Source organism: Miscanthus floridulus, chromosome 10 (assembly GCF_019320115.1).
Source record: "Miscanthus floridulus cultivar M001 chromosome 10, ASM1932011v1, whole genome shotgun sequence".
Taxonomy (NCBI): domain Eukaryota; kingdom Viridiplantae; phylum Streptophyta; class Magnoliopsida; order Poales; family Poaceae; genus Miscanthus; species Miscanthus floridulus.
The window spans coordinates 56,507,523-56,509,659 of NC_089589.1; the positions used below are offsets into that span (position 1 = coordinate 56,507,523).

Genomic DNA, 2,137 nt, shown 5'->3' on the forward strand with positions numbered 1-2,137 from the left:
CACATGTGGATTCTTTGTGTTCCGTTTATTTATTCATTCGTTCATATCATAATTATTAAGGACACAGTAAACACGTTCGAATTCCTTGTTGGAGCAGCTGGAGGGCAGCGTCCGATCAGAGATCAATGGTTTGCGATGATCTGCTGCCCCTGGATCTCGTACTTGAAGCCGTAACTGCTCTGCTTGGAGCTGTCCGCCGACCAGATGAAGAGCCCCGGCAGCTTGTTCTGCCTCTGCAGCTCCTTGGCCGCGCTGATGCCGAGGTCCGGCGAGATCAGGCCGGTCGTGTTGCCGGTCATGAAGCTGGCGAGGACCTTGCCGCCGGGGTAGTTCGCTGACTGGTTGTTGTAGAACTGCACGTACGTGGGCACGTCGGTGTTGTCGCCATAGCCGTAGAACTGGAAGTTGACGTAGTCGATGACGCCGGAGTATTTGCGCCACAGCGGCTGGTAGTACTTCTGGATCACGGGGTCCTCGAAAGGCGCGATGGAGGTGGTGATGTACGGCATCTTCGTCTTGAGCTGCGTCAGGAGGCGGCCGATGCACTCAACGAACGTGTTCACGTCTACGCCGTCGGCGAAGTGCTCGTAGTCCACGTCCACGCCATCCAGCCCGTACGTGTTGATGATGCCCGTGAGCGACGTCACCGCGTTGGCCACCCACGAGTTGATGGACTTCGGGGTGAAGACGGCCTTCACGATGTCCTGCACGCTGTCGCCGCCGAGCCCCGCCATGACGGCGACGTTTGGATGCGCGGCCTTGATGGCGGCCACGGCGGTGGGGGACAGGTTGCCCGTGTCCCAGAACGGGCTGAACACGCCGTTGGTTGGCGCCGGCGTGGGCTGCTGGTCCACCGGCGTGTAGTCGATGCAGAAGGAGAGGAGGAAGTGGAAGCTGAGCATGGCGTTGATGGGCACGTCGGTGAACTGGACGCCGGTGAACTGCGCTCCGATGTACTCCCGGAACAGGTAGCCGTTGGTCATGGCTGACCGAGATTTTGGGACGAGCTCTGCTTCTGCTTGTTCTGTCTTGAAGCAAGTAGCGCCGCCATATTTATAAGCGGAGTGTTTCCTTCTTATGCAAGTTGTTGTTATCTGCACGGAGGCGTGCGGAGAATTAAGAGGTCACGTCATGTTCATGGAACCCTTTTTCTTTGCCAATACCACCATTTCCACACATCATGAAGCAATAGGTCCATTTTGCCCCCAACGACTTTATGGCATATCTGCATGGCAAAATGATATTTGGAAGCAATAGGTCCATTTTGCCGTTCATGAGATAATGTGGACTGTTTGCAAAATCCAGTTATTGGATAATATCCATTGTAGAACAGTATCCACTGCCGACTTGCGCATATCTTTCCTATAGAGGTGCCATGGAAAAAAGATACCTATTTCGAAACAGGCAGTTAGGCACCATGTTGCCGACCAGACCAGTAATTAGCAGAACGAAACAGGATACACAAGCGGTGATTCTAGCGCCCAGACGTCCGGCACGCGAGTGTGTCCGGACGCCAGTCCGCTTCTCACCCCCCACGTAGAAATAGAACAAAACCTGCACGCCCCCCAGGGTGGGGAACGGAACCCACCCCTGTCCACCGCTCCCCACCACGCTCATATCCCCCGTTCCCCCACCGCGCCCCTGTCCAAAAAAGAGCACAAAACACTTCAAGTGCAACATTGTAAATATATGAAAAAACTATGTAGTGCAAACATCGGGATATAAATACTACAACACCACAAAAATAACTATGACTGCCTGTTTCAGGCACCATGTTGCCGACCAGACCAGCAATTAGCGGAACGAAACAGGATACACAAGTCCTTTCACTATATCCGGCTTCCATTGAAGATGAGTATGCAATTCCACGGCTTTTCCGTTGACCACTGATTGTTACTTACGGGTAATCCCGAAACGTAGCTTTTAGATGCTAATAACTTGTTTCTAGTAGTAATTACTCCGATCCTCTTCATCACACAATTTATATATCACCCAATTTGAAGTCCCACAGCAACCCCAACACACAGTTAATCAAATATAGTGTCACGGGTTGGAACCGCGGCAAGCATCAGAATTGTTCATCAAAAATTAGTGTATGGGTCTCCGGCGGCTCAGACACTCAAAACACGGAGGGACA

The 2,137-nt window shown here is 52.4% G+C and overlaps 1 protein-coding gene across 1 annotated transcript; it reads right to left on the minus strand.

The window, feature by feature from the left end:
- LOC136484697 (chitinase 2-like) lies at window positions 1-1,014 on the minus strand. The gene has a single exon (XM_066481639.1). The coding sequence runs from the start codon at window positions 981-983 to the stop codon at window positions 123-125; it is 861 nt and encodes a 286-aa protein (XP_066337736.1). The 5' UTR covers window positions 984-1,014; the 3' UTR covers window positions 1-122.
- Window positions 1,015-2,137: the final 1,123 nt, after the last annotated feature.

What these genes read in the sequence shown, in the direction of transcription:
- LOC136484697 (XM_066481639.1), bottom strand. Translation starts at nt 983, where the DNA reads ATGACCAACGGCTACCTGTTCCGGGAGTACATCGGAGCGCAGTTCACC.